Raw genomic sequence first — 16,585 nt, 5'->3', positions numbered from 1 at the left:
CAGACTTTTGCAGAACTTTCCAAATCAATAAGTGTTGGTGCGCTCCATGAAACACAATGAGCTCCATGAAATGAATGTCCACAACTGTTCAGAGTGGGTTTGAGGTGCTAAATCTTGCCGTGGTACGTGGAGGGAGATCCGGGCGAGAGGCGTCGGCGAGCTTGAAGCAGAAGGCCGGCCTGGTAATAAAGTAGGTGGAGCGGGAGACGATCCAACAGAAGCAGCTGCAGGATACAAAGAGCGAACAGGAGCTACATTTGTTGACTGTTGTCAACCTTCAAGTGCGACGCTGTTATCATCGCTCAGCGTGCCGCAGCCGCTGACATTTACCCGACGATCACTTTGATTTCAGACGCGTTGCCTCCTCCTCGACTGCTTCGTTTTTCACGCCGAAGAGTGGCGATCTCAGAGCAACAAGGTTTTGTTCTCTGATAGATAAATTTAGGTAGTTCACTCAGGGATGCGCCGTTATTTACTCTTCTGCAGCCTTGAATGCTTCTCACTCGCTTTTTCAGCGAAACAACTGCAGAACGTTTCCCTCAGAGGAGCCAAACACTTCTTTCCTTTCATCATTCTTCAGTTTGCTTGTTCAATCGTTCTCTTTTCCCCTTTTCATCTTTCTTTCATCTGTTTTTTTGCTAGATAGTTTCACTTTTTACTTTTCTCTTTTCAGTCCTTTTTCTTTTCTCTTTGCATTTGGCATCGTCCTCTTTTTACCAGTATACACTTCTTCTTTCACTCCTTTTTTCCTCTCCATTTACTTCTTTTATTTTCTTTCTTTCCCTCCAACTCTTCTATTTTCTGTTCATCCTGACCTTCCTTCTCTTTGTCTCTTTTTCTTTCTGAAGTAGATTTTTCAGACCTTGCCCCGGTTTTCCTTGAATTTCTTTTTTTTTGTCTTTAGCCTCTCCTTTTCTTTGATGTGTCCCCTCTTCTACCTCTTGTTTTCACTTTGCTTTCCTGTATTTTCTATTAACCTTCTGTTCTTGTCATTGTTTCCCTCTCTCTGTCTTCTAGCCTTCATTCTCACTCTTTTTTGTTTCACTCTCCTTTTCCCCTGCTCTTTCTCACTCCAGCTTTCTTTTTCCTCCTTTTCCTTTTCTCGTCCGTGCATCTTCTAGCTTCCCCCACCCCGCTACCCCCACTTCGATTTTTGTCCCCGCAATTTAATTTTAGCACATTGCCGTCCTGACATCATTTTTCTCAGCTCTCAAACCCAAACTGCTCTGGTATGCTTAAAATATTAACTCCCGTCTCACGGCACGTTGTAAATATTGAACGGCCCTGCGTCTCACTGAACACTGCGTGAATCCTGTTCAACACTTGCATGATTCATTTACTAGCTGCAAATGCAGGCCACCACGAGGTCAGAATTACAGTGGAAATGTAATTTAGTCACTTTAGTTGGCAACAGGAGCTTAACACTTGACTCATAAATCCACACAAGCTTTCAGACGTACAAGTTTAAGCAAACTTGTCTTCAGCGCAATGATTCATGATCCACACACTGAGGTCGCGGGCTTCATCTGGGTGCAGTTCCTCACGACTCCTTCGCCCAAGTTCTTGTCACCATTGTCAGCAAAACCAGGGCTGCTCTGTAGGATTATGACTGAGTCACTGTCCAAATAAACCCGCAGCAAAGCTGCCGAATGCACTCAGTCGCCATAAATCAGGTAATTTGTTGCGTCTCGACCTTAATCTGTGAACAAAGGAGCACATTTTCTGGCGTTGGTACCAACGCAGTGCCCAGAGCCAGTCACCCACACGCTACGATTCATCATCCTCCGCCGCCAGCCGCAGACCCCTGACAAACAAGCACAGGATCACACCCCGACAACCCCTGTTAATGGTGTCTGCCATCTTTTTTTTCCCCCTCAAGTTGTGAACCTGAACCAAAAGAGGAGCTGGATTACAGCATGTCGAAGTCTTGCAGTACAGTAATCTGGAGCTATTGACCCTGGCGCTTCCCTGACAAATGGAACCTTAGTAGTCATCATAGAAAGTTAGAAAAAGCTCCCGCGCCCAGGTGAGATCCATTTTTCATTTGGAGCTCTGAGTTTGGTTCCCAGCTCCAGTCCCTGATATGTGAGACCGTCAAACGTGCAGGCTTCAGAAGTAATGAGCTTTTCATTTGTTCTACAAGAAGAAAGTACAGTGGACCAAACAGAAACTTTTCAGGGGTTTTGGGCTCATGGACTAGCCTTCTCAAGGGTCACGGTCAGAGGGTTTTCATGTCCAGATCGTTTTAGTTATGTTTGCGGTGTGAACACAATGGTAAACGCCTTTTACCGCCATGATCAGGATGTTTGTTGTTGGGCTGGGCTCCTTAAAATTGAAGCTAAACCCAGTATAGATGGAGTTTTCCTCAACATGTAGTGTAGCGTGACTGTTGAGGATGGTCGTCATCGCCCCAACTGTTTCTCCCTCTCCCCACCAAGACTCCCCCAACTCTGAGAAAAACACACTGAACACTTGTTGAAATTCACTCTAGTTTAGGAACCTTTGAAGTGACTGAAGCTCTCGTCATTATTTGTGTGTCTGAGAGCAAAACAAATTCAAACGTGTACCTCTGATGCTGCATCTGTGCCTGTGTTGCTTTAGCTCACGTTTGTTAGCGTAGCACTGACGCTACATTAGAGCTAGGCTGCATTTCGTGTCACTGCCCTTAGCAAGGTGAGCTGAAGCTACGTGACTGTTCATGTTTATATGAAGCTACTTGGTATGAAATCTTGCCACTGTTTCAGTTTCATCGCAATTTCCGTACGTTTATTGTGTGATATATAAAGAACGTGTTTTGAATTGGACATAATGTCAATTTCTCTTTTATGGCAGCCATCTCTAATCCGAGCAAATCCATTCTATTCTTTGTTCGTCCAGCAGCTCGGCTGCTCGTCGTTATGATTCTAATTTCTCATGAATAATAAGTTAATTCACGTGGTCATAAAATGCACCCCTCCACACACACACACACACACACCTGACACAAATAGTCTTCAGCAGTGTTGCACTTTTGAAGTCCCGCTTGGCTGATCAAGGTCATCCATTCGCATCGTAGAATTCCGACAAAGAAAAAGTCGGACAACAGGAGGACAACAGAATAATGTCCCGCTAATGGCGCGGGTGTAAATTAGCCCCACAATGATCCGATTCCACGGCGATCACATGACTCGGCAACATTTCCATCCTGGTTATTTATGAGCCGTGTAATCGCTCCTGGCGTTATTGAAAGGCAAATTGTGACAGAAGCAGGGAAGATCATCGTCCGCCAGGGGGGCGGTGGAGGTTCGGCGCTCCAGACTAGATGATCCAGCAACATGCAGGTCGCCGGCATAATAGAATCAGGAGCAAATATAGACGCCGTTAATAATGCTGTCAATGGATGAGCAGCAGAGTGGCATCGACGTGAATCCCGAATAAGTAACTCCAGATGATCCCGCCTCCTGCTCTCCTCACACTGATGGAAATTCTGTTACGCTGTTCCGATGTTCATTTTCCACTTTAGCTCCCAGAACTGAAGTCAATTCCAGAAGCGGATGTAATTTCAGAGAAGACTCACCTGAGCGTCCATGCATGGTAGCCTTGAGGTCAGTGTTCTCTGAGCAGAGAGGACATGATGCGCGTCACCGAGGTGCCATGTTCCGTGTCCCCTGGCAGGACGAGGCTGCAGCAGATCGGGGGCTGAGGGACCCTCTGGACTTCAGAAGCGGAAGCTAACTGATGCTACTAAACTGTTGCTACATTAGCACCTCAACTGTTATGTTAGCATGACGTTGACATGCTGCTACTTCGGTACTGGTCTCTGTTGCGTACTTTTTTTGTCGCCTTAGCAAGCTAGCTTGAAGAAACTGAGCCTCCAAATCTATTATAGCTCTTGTATTAACTTCCTGAGCTTGAGCCGAGCTTACTTTAGGTCGTGAGCTATTTTAGTACTGTTTGTGAAGCCATGGTACTTCCCCATGTCCCATCAGCCTTTGTTGTTAGTTTGTGGGTCGGAACAGAGGCTTCTTAAGTCATTACTTTTGCTGTTGTGTTGAAGCTACGTCAGCAGCTCCGCTTAAAAACCGCTTGAAACTGTGCATGTATTGAGCTGCTGCTGAAGCTAATGTTGTGCATGTGTGTACATGGTCCCAGTTGCAGCTAGCTAGATGCTACTTCAATGAAGCTAAATTGACAACCACACACGTAATACAGCAACAAACATGCCGCAGTGATGACGCTACATGACCATTCAAGCTACTCTTGTGAAGTCATGTCGACTCTAGCTTGCAGTCGCTCCTGCTTCAACTCTATTGTTATTCATTGCAGCTACATTAGGGACCTGCTACGTTTGCGTTTCACCAGTGCTCGGTGATTCAGCTGCTCTGCTGCGCTGTGCTTTGGCTAGGTTAGCACCTTAGCTACATTTGGTTTCTCTGGAGCGACGACTACATTTATGATGACTCACTGTTTCCCCTCTCATGCACAGCGTGAGTGTTCCACAGAGAAGGAACCAGAGGAAGCTGTGGGAGTTTTTGTTGTGTCACATTAGCATTTTCACTCGCCGGCATGTAAATTTGCAACGGTAAAAAGAGGACGAGCAGCAACTGATCTCACGAGTCATCCACACAGGTGGGCCGCGGGGTCCGGAGCGCTCACGTTGCCTCCCCCCCTCCCACTTCGCTGGAGATCGTCAGCTGCTGCTCAGTTTTGCCAAATTAAGGAGAATCTCCAGAGACTGTGCTCACAACTGATTTATGGAGCGTCAGCTCTCCGCAAATCACTCCATCCCTGTCACTCCCCCTGCTCCCCCCTCGCTTCCCTCCTGCTGATGCTTTCCTGTCTCCTTCACGTGTTCCTCAAACCTCTCGTCTGGTCCTCAGTACCTCCAGAGGCGGCAGCAGGAGAACGCCCAGCGACAGAGCCGCGGAGAGCCGCCGCTGCCTGAGGAGGACATCACCAAAATGTTCAAGCCCCCCCAGCCCCCCCCGCGCATGGACACTCTTCTCATCGCAGGTACGGACGCACACGTGTGGTGCGGAACCATCCACTCGCTCACGTGTCGGCAGCTTTCACGATAAAGTCAAGCAATGGCTCCTGAAACACCTGCAAACGTCCAGCAGCCGCCTGTGCTCCCTCGATCACAGCGGCGCAGGTTCTGTGCAGTCATTATCGCCCTCGTAATCTGGAAATTACATTAATTTCAAGTTTATTGCCTCCGTCTGCGAGTCCGTCGCCCGTTTGTCTGCCGCCTCGCACTGCGACGCCTCCTGACAATATTGTGATCCTTCGCCTGCCCACACTCACGCCATGCTGTTGTCTCCCTCTCCGCTCTGTCCACATCTGTGCGTGTGTGCGTGCGTGTGCGTGTGTGTGTGTGTGTGTGTGTGTCTGTGTGTGTGTGTGTGTGTGTGTGTGTGTGTGTCTGCGTGTGTCTCTACAGGGCAGATCAACAACTACTGCCAGAACGTGAAGGAATTCACCTCTCAGAATCTGGGGAAGCTGTTCATGGCGGAGGCGCTTCAAGGCCACAACTAGAGACCAGAAAACAGGGACTTGGAAGTTCCCTAGCTGTTGTAAGAATCTATTGTTTTTCATCATGGAAATAAATCTTTACATCCTCCGACTCTGGAGTCTAGTTCGGCACATCGCGGCGGAGAGAGAAGCTCTACCTGTGCGCCGCAATTATCCGCTGTAATTGCAATTACACGTCGTTTAGCGCCGCGTCCCGTCCCCAAAACTTCAAGCAGGTGGAACCAATTATTTGTGAAATTGCTGCATCGCTTCGGCGGCTGGGAACAGTGACTTGGCAAAACACCGGAGGAATGACTCCTTTCATTCCCAAAGTTTTCCCGCTTTCATCGACTCGCCAATTAGCGCTTTTCGAGAACTAAATCCCAGCAACATTGTTTGAGGTGGAATCGTGATGGTTCTGATCACCGTATTCGGATCGCCTCAGAGTCTCCGAGCTTCCTGAGAGCGACTCCAGCTGGAGGCTGGCGCGCTCCGGAACATTCACCCATGAGTCACCAGTCTGGCTCCCACCACTGGGAATGAATAATTCTGAAGTTTAGTTTAAAAGGGCGTGATGTTACTCCAGAATTGACTCATTTCACGAGTCAATGCTGAGTTACGGAGAGTGAATCCCCCTGACGCTCAGACTTGAGCCTGGCTGCCAACAGGTCCATGTTTAAATCTCTTGTGGGCCACTGGCTGTGATCCTGCAGGCCAAATGTGGCCCGCAGACCTTCAGTTGACCTCTGTTCACCAGTCATTTCACTCCCAGAGTGTGCGTTGCCTGCCAGTGTCAATATTTATTGACCACGGATGACCATGTGCTGAAACCGTCCGGTTGGAGGTCCAGCTGAAGTGTTTGTAAACACTTGCGACTGCCAAACTTCCTCTTCTGTTTCTAAGATTCTCTTTTTAAATTTGGCAAACGTGAGGCAGAAGCATTTGGGAGTTTTCTCACCAAGGAAGACAGACAACAACAGGACTCATGAAAACCGTAATTGTGGAGGAATAATTAATTCAACTGTAGCAAGAACTTTTCTGCGTGAGAGGGAAGAAATGGCGTCGAATACGTGCCAGTTTGCGAAAGAGAAGTTACGAAAGAAAAGTAAATGGACCTCGGAAAAACAACGTTGTGAAAAGTCAACAGTTTCATTCAAATTTTGGTCCTGGAGCCTGTTGGTGGCACTGGTGAGCAGTGTTCATCTTGAAATTTGGAAAATGTTTGGCAGTCACACAAGCAAACTAAAATCCTGTTTTCCACCGTCGTCCTTGAACACACCTCCGTTTCCGACTTCAATCTTGTTACCTTTTAAGAGGCAGCAGTGAAAGTACGATCCGAAAATATCAATCCGCTGAGAAAGGCGGCGATGTTCCGTCAGCGGCTGAGGAGCGACCGCGGTTTATCTGGTTTCACCCTCCTCTTGTTGTTTAAGTCTCCTGTCCATCACGAGACAATGATTACAAGTCGTGATAAATGATTCCGCGCGCGGGAAACAGCCTCTTCCTCCTCTGGCTGGGCTTCCTGACAGTGGGCCGGGACATCACTCCATCTGCTCGTGATTGATGCGCAGAACCATGAGGAGAACGTCGTCCTGAGCGGATATTGATCGCCTCTTGAGAGGTGGCTTGTGTTCAAGCGCCGCTGTTTATGATTCCAGAGCGGCGCCCAATGGTGGCGTTGCCCTTGAGGGACTGATGGGGGCGCCGCGTGGCGTGTCCCTAATCCAGGAGTGTGCGAGGAATTGCAAAACTTGTGCGTCCTCGACTCCGACTCGCTTGCAGAGATTAAACTTGTATTTAAAGTGACGGCGTTTTTATTGGAGTGGAAGGCTGCTCGGAGGATGCAGGCGCTGCATGGCTCAAGGGCAGGAAGGTAAAGGTGTGAGGGGTCACACTGGGCCTCGCTGCTGTGGAGAAAAGGTTCATCACGCTTTGGAGCGTTCTTGTAATGCGAGTTTGCCTTGAGCGAGAACACCTTCATTAGCTGTTCTGTCTCCGTCGTTCACTGCTGTTTCCAGTCGTACTCCTCACGCTGGAGCGTCTGCTGTATCTCTCCTGATTTCCTCCCATCCTGCTCCATGGACCGAGGCGCTACAGTGAGTCGGCGAAATTGAGAATGACAGCAACAAAATGTTTTCCCTCCCTGCGTTCGAGTGAGATGAACGTGCGATGGTTCTTCGACGGCTCCACTTTTTCCCTGACTGTTTTCCAGCAGCTCTGGGGCAAAATAAGCTTTTATTTTATTTATTATTTTATTTTGTCAGAAGGAGGAATAAACAAGTGTCTGCATTTGGTCGTTCGACTCGGGACGGAGTTTGTCTTTACACCACTAGTTTTTGACTGGAGGTTAAGGAAGTTGAGCCAGATGGAAGTGTAGCTATTCTTTTTCTTCCTGATAAAATATCACGATTTCATCAGCATTTGTGAACCACCTCTCTGTCCAATGTTTTCTTCTTCTTCTTCTCAGTCTTTGTCTCTATAGCTCGGATTTACTGTGAGCTCATGGAAATGTGCCTGCAGACTGTCCGTCATCCTGCCTTTGCACTCTGTGCTGCCTCAAATGTGGGTTTTAACTCAGCATTTTTGAATTGAATTATAGTAACAATGGTTAAAAGATGCATTTTAAATCAGCAAAAAAAGGAAAAATGTAAACATTTTAACTGCAAATAAGAATAAAAAAAAAGAATTCATGAAAAGTCATGGCTGGCCCTTCTCAAAAGCCCATCAAAAACGAACAAGGAAAAAAACATTTTAGGGGGGAAAAATGCCTCCCAAAAAATGTCACCAAATATTGCAGAAGTCGCACAAAAACTACGAAAAGGTCATGGCTTGTCCTTATTAAAAAAAAAAAAAAAAAAGAAATAAAAAAAAAGAACATGTCTAAAGGGGAAAAAAACTCAAATAAGAAATTCTGATGAAATGTAATATTCAAAGAAAAAGTACTACTTGTGTCAAAAAATGGCGTATAAACAACAACATGACACAAATAAATACAGTGAAGGAGTGTTTTTTTTTTCGCCACAGCCAGCACTGATGAACCTGAGTACCAGGGTCACGTGTCACGCCTCCGGCTGGCGGAAGATTCTCAGTGATTGTCATGTAAACACTTGTGCGATGCGGATTATGGGAATTGTCCCTGCACCTCACTGGGCAGCCAGTTTGGTCCCCTCTGACCCCCGCCGCCTATTTACCCGCGAGCCCTCACTTATTTGGCTGTCAAATCCTCTTCTTTCGCCATCCTGCTCTGGGGCCTCCGCACCGGTCGCCATGGCAACTGTTGACGAAGAAAAGTCGTACTTGGGGAAAATAATCTGGCAAATCCCCTGAAAGGAAACCAGAGCGGGGGCTGGTGTTGGTGGCGCTGCAGGCGAGGAGACTTCACCTCGCTGGATCCATCTCGATATTCGGATTGATCGCTGTAGATCGGCTCCGGTTTATCTCGGTTGTCACCAATCCCCCTCTTTAAGCCCCTCAAAACAGCAGGCTGCGGCGGGGTCCCACTCCATCACCGGAGCCCTGTCACTCCTCAGTGGAGACAAATGGAGTGGATGTCTCGCTCCTGAGGATCCATCACCAGTGGAGCCTCGTCCTTGTCAAACCCGAGCGTCGATATCAGCCGCGTGCGGTGCCTTCCGGTCCTCACCACCTGTTGGGGCCGCTCCGTTGTTGCTCATCAGGTCCAGAGCTACTCTGGTTTCCTCCCAGGCGCGACTGTAACAGTGGGCCGCAGTCAAAGACTCGGCATCCCTCCCTGCTGCGGGTCAGGTGACCTTCAGACTCGGACATTAACATTCCTCCTCCGTCCTCCGAGTCTGACTGATGGGACGTCGGTGACCTACAATAGACGAGTCCACAATTAAGACCCGCGCGACTCTCTCCCTGCTGAGACTCTCCAAGATAAATGCTGCTCTCACTCTCTCGCCATCTTCCATCAGCGTCCGGGTGACTGATGCCCAGTGCGTCCTCCTCGCGCCTGCACGTGGAGCGCCAGCGTCCATGGCCTGGAGGCCGCCGCCACTCGTTCTTTTCTTCTTCTTTCACTCTGTCTCTGACTGTAGCGCTTTTGGATTTCACATTTCTTTTTTTCCCCATTTCCCTCCTTCATTTTAGCAAACATTTTCCTTACCAATCTACGTCATTTTTTTCCAGCTAGATGATCCCACCTCACAGACAAATTCTTCATTTTTTGTTGTTTTTAACTAATCTTTCAGTGGTCTGTTTTTCTTCTAATATTATTCATTTTTCATTATTCATTCATTTTTCTCAGTATTTCTCTTTGATGATATTCATTTTTATATATTCTTACCATACTTTAATAGCAGATTTGTCAGTAGAATATATATTTTCTTCACAGTAATAAGTAGGTTTTCTTAAAAAACTTTACATTGCTGATATTAATCAGATTATTTTTGAAACTTTTTTTGTTTTTCTTTGCCCATATTTGTTGTCTTTTAGCGTCAGTCAATTTTTGTTGTCATTATTCCTTTTAGTTTCACTATTTTTCTTCATTATTATTTCTTAAACATCAATATCTTCAGTGGACAATTCAACTCCACTATTAAGTCCAGAGAAGCTTGCTCTCCACTGTTAGATGAATATTATTTCTGTTTCAAATGTCACGGTGTTGAACAGACACAAAACAAACGTAAATGATTCATTTTTGTTTATTGTTCTGAAGAAAAACTGGCGAAACCTAATGGTCCACGTCTGGTCTCCAGTTCTTCCCTGGCTGCGCCGCAGCTAGCCCTCCGTCATACAATCACATTATTTTGTCACACAGATTTCCTCCGTCCACCTGTGACCTGAACCAGACGCAACAGAATGTGTGAATGGAAGCACCAACACACACGCAGTCCCTTCAGGTCCTGCAGGGCGGCGGTCATCTGGCGCGTCATTGATAAAGCGAAATACATTTACAAGTTGTTGGGGTTTTTTGGGGGGAAAATATGGCACAGAGTAACACTGTCTTTCCTAGACCGGCTGTGGACCATAGGATTTCCTTCACTCACACCTTATCTTTCACTCAGAAGGACCCGCTCGGGTCACAGCCTGCCTGAGCCGCTTAAAGGTCGGCTTTTGTGCGGCGCACAATCTCAGGTGACAAAAACCGCCACTCTGTTTATCAACTTGTGGCGCGATAGCGATCTCAAAGCAGTTATTTCCTCCAGCCGGCCTGTCAGTCGTGACCGGACTCCAGGCTCCAGGCTCTTCTCTGCCTGCTGGACAGCTGCTGCTCAGCTGTATGGAGAGGTCCGACTTGGCACTGAGGGTCCCATCAGGGAGAGCAGGCCATGTTCAAATCCTCTTTAGAAGCACACTGCTCACACGATGCAGGAAAGTGAGAGTGGAAAATGAAAGTGGGCTGGTTGAACAAGAGCTATTAATATTTCAATAATTTATTTAATAATATTTTCATGATGAACCTGAATGTTCTGAGCTTTGAGACGTTTGCTGGTGTGGACCTCCAGCCCTCGGGGTGAAGGTTTGGAGGGAGGGGGGGGTTACATATTGCTCTGAACAGAAGTTGTTTGGAGGCCGGTCAGAAAATAAGTGCAACTGCAGCAGTCGCAATGGCGAAATGGATTCTCTCATCAAAACCCGGAGTTACTGCGCCTCTTAAACAGACCGAGCCGGAAAATCGTTTTTGGGCTTTTCACCGCTGTAATCTTCTTCTTCAACTTTTAAATGATGTTTTCCAGCAGAGGCTCGGCGTTTCCATCGCTTAGCGGCTTCCAGTTGCAGTTTGAGCTAGACGCTCACTGCAGGCGGCAGCGGTGACTCCTCACTCTGGTCCAGATCTGACCTCCCTGCTGAAGACCAGCGTCACACCACTGGGTGAAGCTTTACCTGCTTATCCCGTCACAGCTCCTGTTGCGTGTCGTAGCGGCGACAGCCAGAGCTGAGAGTGTACAAACGCTCGGCTTGAAAAGAGCCCAGCTGATGTTAGTCGTGCAAACATTTGACATGAGAAAGTCAAAGCAGGGAAAAAGTGAAAACGCTCCCTTGAAATGGAGCTGAGTCAGCAGTTTAGTTCCCCACACACTTTGGATGATTTTGCATCCTGACACTGTCCTCAAACTGAAGAATCCTGCCCTCTGGCTCAGCTCATCAGGAGACAGAGCCTCTTCGGTCCACTGTGTTGTGGTGAAGAAAGAGCTGAGCTAAAAGATAAAGCTATGGATCACTGCTCCCATCAATGAGCCCAGATAGAAATGCTAGTTTTGAAAACAGAGGTTAGCCATCGTAAACGGTAGGAGAGACGCCATGTTTGTTATGTTGCTGGAGCAGACCTCTGCTAACTGCCTTGAAGGCTCAGACACGCCAGCTATCGACGGGAACATTATCTTGCCAATATGGGACATCACACACTAATGACACACACACACACACACACACACACACACACACACACACACGCCATCCCGTCTCGGCCCTATCACTATGACTTCGCATATTGCTTTGCTCAGCATTATTAGGCACCAGCTCGCGGTTGAGGCTAATTTATGCCGCGCTTACTTCATCAGGATGTGGACGTCTCTAATGAGCTTTCGTTGACACCACGCCAGCTAAGCGCCACACGTTAGCTATGCATTAGCTTTGCTAGCTAGCATACAAACAGAGCGCTTACATGGTTACTCTGAATTCCGACTGAGGGTCAGTGGCCACTAGAGGGCGGGGGGTGGCGGGGCTTCCGTCACCATCTCCGCCGTTCCACCACAACCTTGACTCGTGGCTCGCTGGCAGCGTTTATCTGAGCAACATCTCCAATCGTCTCTCGCTGGCAGACAGCCAGGAACGACCTCATTGCTACGCATTATTCCGTGCATAACTCCTGCAAATGGCGCATTCAAACGCTCAGATCGACACGGAATGGGCCGCGAGCCACCGGCGCCAAGTCACTGGAGCAACACGTGCTGCTCACCGCTGATAAAGCGCAGACAAAAAGAAAGCTAATTGGAGGAGAAATGACCTTGCTGACTGAATGGAGTCCCCAGGGAGGCAAAGTGTTCCACCGCCACTGAAGGGCATTAACACGGATCCCTTTATTACCTGCCGTATAATGAGCCGCCGCGGCGACAGGACGCGCTGATAGTCTTTTAATTGTAAAGCACCTGGTTAGGCACGGCACCGACAAACTCTTGTTGTTCCATGGATGTCTCCCGCTTGGTTCGATGACTCCTCAGGCATCGCTGAAGTGACTGGGTCCATTTGAACCTGGAGGCGAGGCGCTGCTTTGTTGACTTCCCCTGTGATGCACTGGCTCTCGTGCTGCATTGCGAATGATGCAGAGCAACCGCACTTCACAGAGCCAACACACTTCACTTTACTGCAGGAACCCGTTCTACTCTTAAAGAAAAACTGAAACATGAGCGGACGTTACGGGAAACTAGTGGAGGTTGGTGGAGCTTCATGAGGCCTCAGTCTCCGTGGGTGGTGCTGATGCTTTTTTTTACGTCGTGGAAAAAAAAAAAGTATTGAGCCTGAATTGTTTCACTTACTTTTACTTACTTTTTTCTTTTTTTTCTTTTTGGTAAAAACTATTTTTTTTCATTTTTAGAATGTTTAAAGTGAAAACTTCTTTGTAATTTAAAATCTTTTACGAAACATTCCAAACCTATTTTTCTCTCCTTTTTGTACTCCACAATTCTACCTTCATGTTTCATTAAAGTTGATCAGCGTCAGTGGTACAGAGTGCCATCTAGTGGACTCAGACAGTAAGGACACTGCTTTATGAAGCTTCACGTACAGGAAAGCAAACATGAAAGTAAAAACAAATGAATGTCAAATTCTGGGGACGTAGACGAATGATGATCCAACGGATGAATAAAAATCACATCAAGAGGTCAGTGTTGACAGCTAAAATAAAAAATAAATAGCTAAAAATATTAGGATAAAATCTCTGCTGCAGTGTTTCCTCATTAAAAGGTTTTTGCCAACACACAGACTTTGATAATGCAGCAGCCTCTCATGACAGCACCTGCCTCATTTGCCGTCATTACCCACTTGAGGAGGGAAAAAACAGCCGGGGATGCGACACCGACCGACCGTGGCGCTCCGCCCCTCTGCTTCTCTTTACACTGGTCACAATCTGAACCAAACCCTGCCGGCGTCGGAGCCTAATGAGCAGAGGTGAGCGCCGTGTGGGCTCATGCTAATGTCGCCGCGGCGCTTCATTTCAATAATAATGGAGAGCAGCGCCACCGAGGAACACGCTCGGCTTGAAAAGAACCCAGCAGATGTTAGTCGTGCAAATATTTGACATGAGAAAGTCAAAGCAGCAAAAAAAGTGAAAACGTTCCTCTGAAATGGAGCTGAGTCAGCAGTTTAGTTCCCCACACACTTTTGATGACTTGTCATTGTCCTCAAACTAAAGAGTCCTGCGTTCTGGCTCAGCTCATCAGGTGTCAGGAAGCGGAGCCTCTTCAATCTGCTCTGTTGTGGTGAAGAAAGAGCTGAGCCAAAAGACATCGCTGTGGATCGCTGCTCCCATAAATGAGCCATTGAAATAAGAAGCTCCGTCATCTGGTGGGGACTCTAAGTAGAGCCACATTGAGAGTTGAGGTGCCAGGATCTTCCTGTTAGGAAGCCTCCATCTGGGAGGAGGCCCCGGGGCACAAACCTCAACCTTTCAAAGAGGCATGTGCTCTAACCCAAGTCTCTCACGATTGGATGACTGGACTCTTACTGGGGAGATCGTGAAGTGTTCGAGCTGTTTTGGTTCTGAAAGAAAGCTTGAATTGATTCCGTCTTCTGGCTCAGCTCAGGAACAGGGATTATTTGATATGTGAAAGTGGATTTTGAGTTTATCAATACATAATTTCACACAAGATGGTTTTGCAAATAAACTTGCTCAAACCGGAGCCAATGTTTGCGTTCGCCAGACGCCACGACTCCAAGACTCCAAGACTCAGATGTAGGTGTTTGGTTGTCGGCGCCAACAGGCGGCGCCAGCATGTGTGAACCGTCACGTCCCGCCTTCCTGTGGTGTCGGCCAAAGCCTCGACTCTCCAGCGCCGACTGGCCCGAGGTCCTTCAGTGTTGGAGCGCTGTTGGTGAGCGCATGAATCAAAGCCAACTTCTGAATCCTCTCTGGAGGACGGGGTTCACAGGCTGCGGTAATTATCCACCCTCAGACCGCTACTTTCACGATGAAGAGAGGAGATGGGAAAAGGACCGGCGTGGCCTGGCGGTCCCAGGCACAGATGGACGAGATGAGACGGTCGCTGAGGCCCAGCTGAGGCCTCGCAGCTCGGGCACGGCCAGAGACCCGGGCTCTCACACGCGGCGGGCGGATGGCGCTTGCATGAAGATGAGGAGCCTCCTCCCCTCTCAGATCAGAAGTCGGCCGGGCCAAAGGGCTGTTTTGCTGAGTAATTCCCATCATCTCCAGCAGAGCCGCCGTGCTGCCGCTTGATCACAGCCTCGATGCCTGAAACCATGAGCAAGAGAGGAATTAAACTCAGAGCACGTCAACAGTTATCAAGTGAGTCTGCCACCTGCTGGCGCTGGAACTTCCAGCCTCGGCCCAACTTTCTCACTGCGCCGCTTTCACAGATGACTCGCTCCAGCTAATGCGCTGCTACGCTAACACTGTTAGCCTTTTATCGCCCATGAAGACTCGGATGGCCTCCCACTCTGGAGACCCTGACCCTCACTGAGAAGTCCAGAGTGTTAGGTCTCACTTTCATGAATCATAAACACCACTGCATTCATGGCTACATTCAAGATTCATTCTGTTCTCTATAGCAGACTGGGACAAAGTCTACTTCGCTTGAAGGTGCATGGACTTGGGTCCGCCCGGAGCAGGCTTTTGTTCCGGCAGTTTCTCAGGAGATGATGTGACTGACGGAAACAAATGCAGCCTGTGAAATAAAAGTCGGCATTTGGGAGAAAAAAGACAACAAAGCACCCCATGGAGTTGAGGTCTTCAGCTGCATCAAGTCAGATACCGCCCCCAGCTGGTTGGAGTGAGTACGTAAAAAAATGGGACAGATGCTAATCTGCTTCAGAGGCTGATCCTCATCTCTACCTATGAAACACGAACTGAATCCATCACGTCCTGCATGTGGAATCGAATCCACGTCAAGCGAACTTCCTCTGGAGCTCTTTCCTCAGCGCGGCTCAGACGGTGTCATCTAGTTTGGATCTCAGAGAGAAGATTGTGACTGGTATCGGCAATCGCAGCGGAAGTTTACCTCCGCGCTTCTGTCAAAACTTTAATATCATTTCCCATCCAGTCATGTGAGCGTGGAAAGCCCCGTTTGATGGCGAGATTTGCGGGCTTGTAAAGGGCCTCGCTGTTTAACAGTCCACTCCAAATCTTGGTTTTCATTTTCTCCGGAGTGAAACTAAGCAGAGCTGAAAGTAAATGCACCGACTGAGACTGGTTTCCAAGGTAACTGGGATGGAATGGCTAATTTCTCCACCTGTCAGAGTGATAAAGTGGAACTTTTACTCTCTTCACTTTGGATTTTAGTCACAGAATCGTAATGAGACGCTTCTTTCCTTCAGGAAAAACAGCCGCGATGACGACTGGAGAACATGGACAGGCATCAAGGAGTCTGACCCCTTTCCTCACCACGCCCCCTTCTTACCTCTAGCCCCGCCCCTCCCTCCATAGCCCCGCCCCTCCCTCCCTAGCCCCGCCCACTTGCCGTCACTGGCTAGGAAGGAATTTCGTCAGCCTTACTTGAAGCTCTTCTCTCACATCATCTCAGAAGCGGGACAGATTTGAGCCAACTTAAAATATAATAAGAAAAAGCAGCAGGAAGGAAGCAGCAGGAAGGATATCAAACACTCCGCCGCCGCGGAATAAGACACTGGCTCAGACGCGATTCACATTTTTTAACAGCCGACGGATCCATACAACTGCCGGGGAAGTGCTCCCGGCTTTCCTGGCAGAAATCATTAACCCGCTTCATAGTCGAGCGGCGGATAACTCATAAGCCCAGTCGTATCGCTGTCTCCCAAATTCGCCTCTAATGGTTCTTTCTTCAGACCGAATCCCAGAAAAATCAGACAAAATAAGAGCAGCTTCACCGGAAATATAAATCACGTCAGGGCAATAACTGTCGACTCTTCAGGAAAATTGGTG

The 16,585-nt window shown here is 48.1% G+C and overlaps 1 protein-coding gene across 1 annotated transcript in view; it reads left to right on the top strand.

The window, feature by feature from the left end:
* Window positions 1-5,600, top strand: part of LOC128746745 (eukaryotic translation initiation factor 3 subunit H) — a 32,304-nt gene extending 26,704 nt beyond the window's left edge. Inside the window, exons 7-8 of the mRNA XM_053844026.1 lie at window positions 4,860-4,992; window positions 5,420-5,600. Coding sequence (XP_053700001.1) covers window positions 4,860-4,992; window positions 5,420-5,514 — 228 coding nt within the window. The 3' untranslated portion in view covers window positions 5,515-5,600. The remainder of the gene's footprint in view (window positions 1-4,859; window positions 4,993-5,419) is intronic.
* The last annotated feature ends 10,985 nt before the right edge of the window (window positions 5,601-16,585 follow it).

Source organism: Synchiropus splendidus, chromosome 15, assembly GCF_027744825.2.
Source record: "Synchiropus splendidus isolate RoL2022-P1 chromosome 15, RoL_Sspl_1.0, whole genome shotgun sequence".
Classification (NCBI taxonomy): Eukaryota; Metazoa; Chordata; class Actinopteri; order Syngnathiformes; family Callionymidae; genus Synchiropus; species Synchiropus splendidus.
The sequence above is the reverse complement of the archived record's forward strand: the minus strand, read 5'-3'. Positions and strand labels throughout refer to the sequence as shown.